This window comes from Marmota marmota, unplaced genomic scaffold (genome assembly GCF_001458135.2).
Source record: "Marmota marmota marmota unplaced genomic scaffold, marMar, whole genome shotgun sequence".
In the NCBI taxonomy this organism is placed as follows: Eukaryota; Metazoa; Chordata; class Mammalia; order Rodentia; family Sciuridae; genus Marmota; species Marmota marmota.
This window is the reverse complement of record NW_025999863.1, coordinates 2,231,356-2,232,391: the sequence shown is the minus strand read 5'-3', so window position 1 is coordinate 2,232,391 and position 1,036 is coordinate 2,231,356. Positions and strand designations below refer to the sequence as shown.

The 1,036-nt window shown below is 69.7% G+C and overlaps 1 protein-coding gene across 1 annotated transcript in view; it reads left to right on the top strand.

Moving 5' to 3' along the window:
• The window catches only part of Pip5k1c (phosphatidylinositol-4-phosphate 5-kinase type 1 gamma), a 19,413-nt gene that overhangs the window by 7,305 nt on the left and 11,072 nt on the right, over positions 1–1,036 (top strand). Inside the window, exon 6 of the mRNA XM_048810845.1 lies at positions 5–455. Coding sequence (XP_048666802.1) covers positions 5–455 — 451 coding nt within the window. The remainder of the gene's footprint in view (positions 1–4; positions 456–1,036) is intronic.

Here is a 1,036-nt window from a genome sequence, read left to right as displayed (position 1 = left end):
TCCGGAGCCTTGGCGGCTCCCCCGCCGTCCACACGTCCTGGGCGTCCCTGGCCCGGCTCCCCGCTGTCCCCACGTCCTGGGCGTCCCTGGCCCGGCTCCCCACTCCAGAGCGAGCTCGCCCTCACCTGGGCACAGGACTGTTGCCCGGGCCTGGGCCGACCCCTTGTCCCTGGGGGGACGATAGGCCTCGGGTGGCTGGGGTCCCTGCTGGGCCTGCGTCCGGCCGGTCCAGCACCCTGTCCCTGCCAGGTGCTGGAGAGCTTCAAGATCATGGATTACAGCCTGCTGCTCGGCGTGCACAACATCGACCAGCAGGAGCGGGAGCGGCAGGCCGAGGGCGCCCAGGGCAGCGCGGACGAGAAGCGGCCCGTGGGCCAGAAGGCGCTGTACTCCACAGCCATGGAGTCCATCCAGGGCGGGGCTGCCCGCGGCGAGGCCATCGAGACCGATGACACGTAGGTGGTGTGCAGGCCAGCGCTGTCCCCTCCATCTGGTCCTCGTCTGCACTGGTGCCCATGGGAGGGTGGTGACGGTGCCCATGTGTGGACAGAGCGTCCAGAGACACCTTGCCCGTGACATGGGATATGGTGCCCACCTCTGGGGCATTAGGGAGGTGACATGCCATGGTTCTGGGCCCTGGAACTCAGTGACAGGGGCACTCTAGGTGACAGGTGGAGGCAGCTGGCTGGGGCCCGGGCCAAGATGCGACCAGGCACGATGCCCTGGGGCGGGCACAGCCTTAGGCCACCGCCGTGGTGGGAACTTGGCAGCAGTCTGGGCCAGCTGGGCGGCTGCAGGTGCACAGCCCGGCACAGCTGCACCCTGAGCCCGTGTCTTGGCGTTTTAGGGTCTGCGGGGGCCGGCAGGGAGCAGGTGAGCTGAGCCTGCCTGGGGTGGCCTGCGTGACAGCCCTTGGGCTGCCCGGGGCCTGGGGCTGTGGCAGCTTTGGGGCAGCTCACCCGCGTGACCTCACTAACTGCACCCCGCAGGGCGCGGGTGTGGCCGAGCGTGTGACTAACGCGGCCGCAGAGTGTGG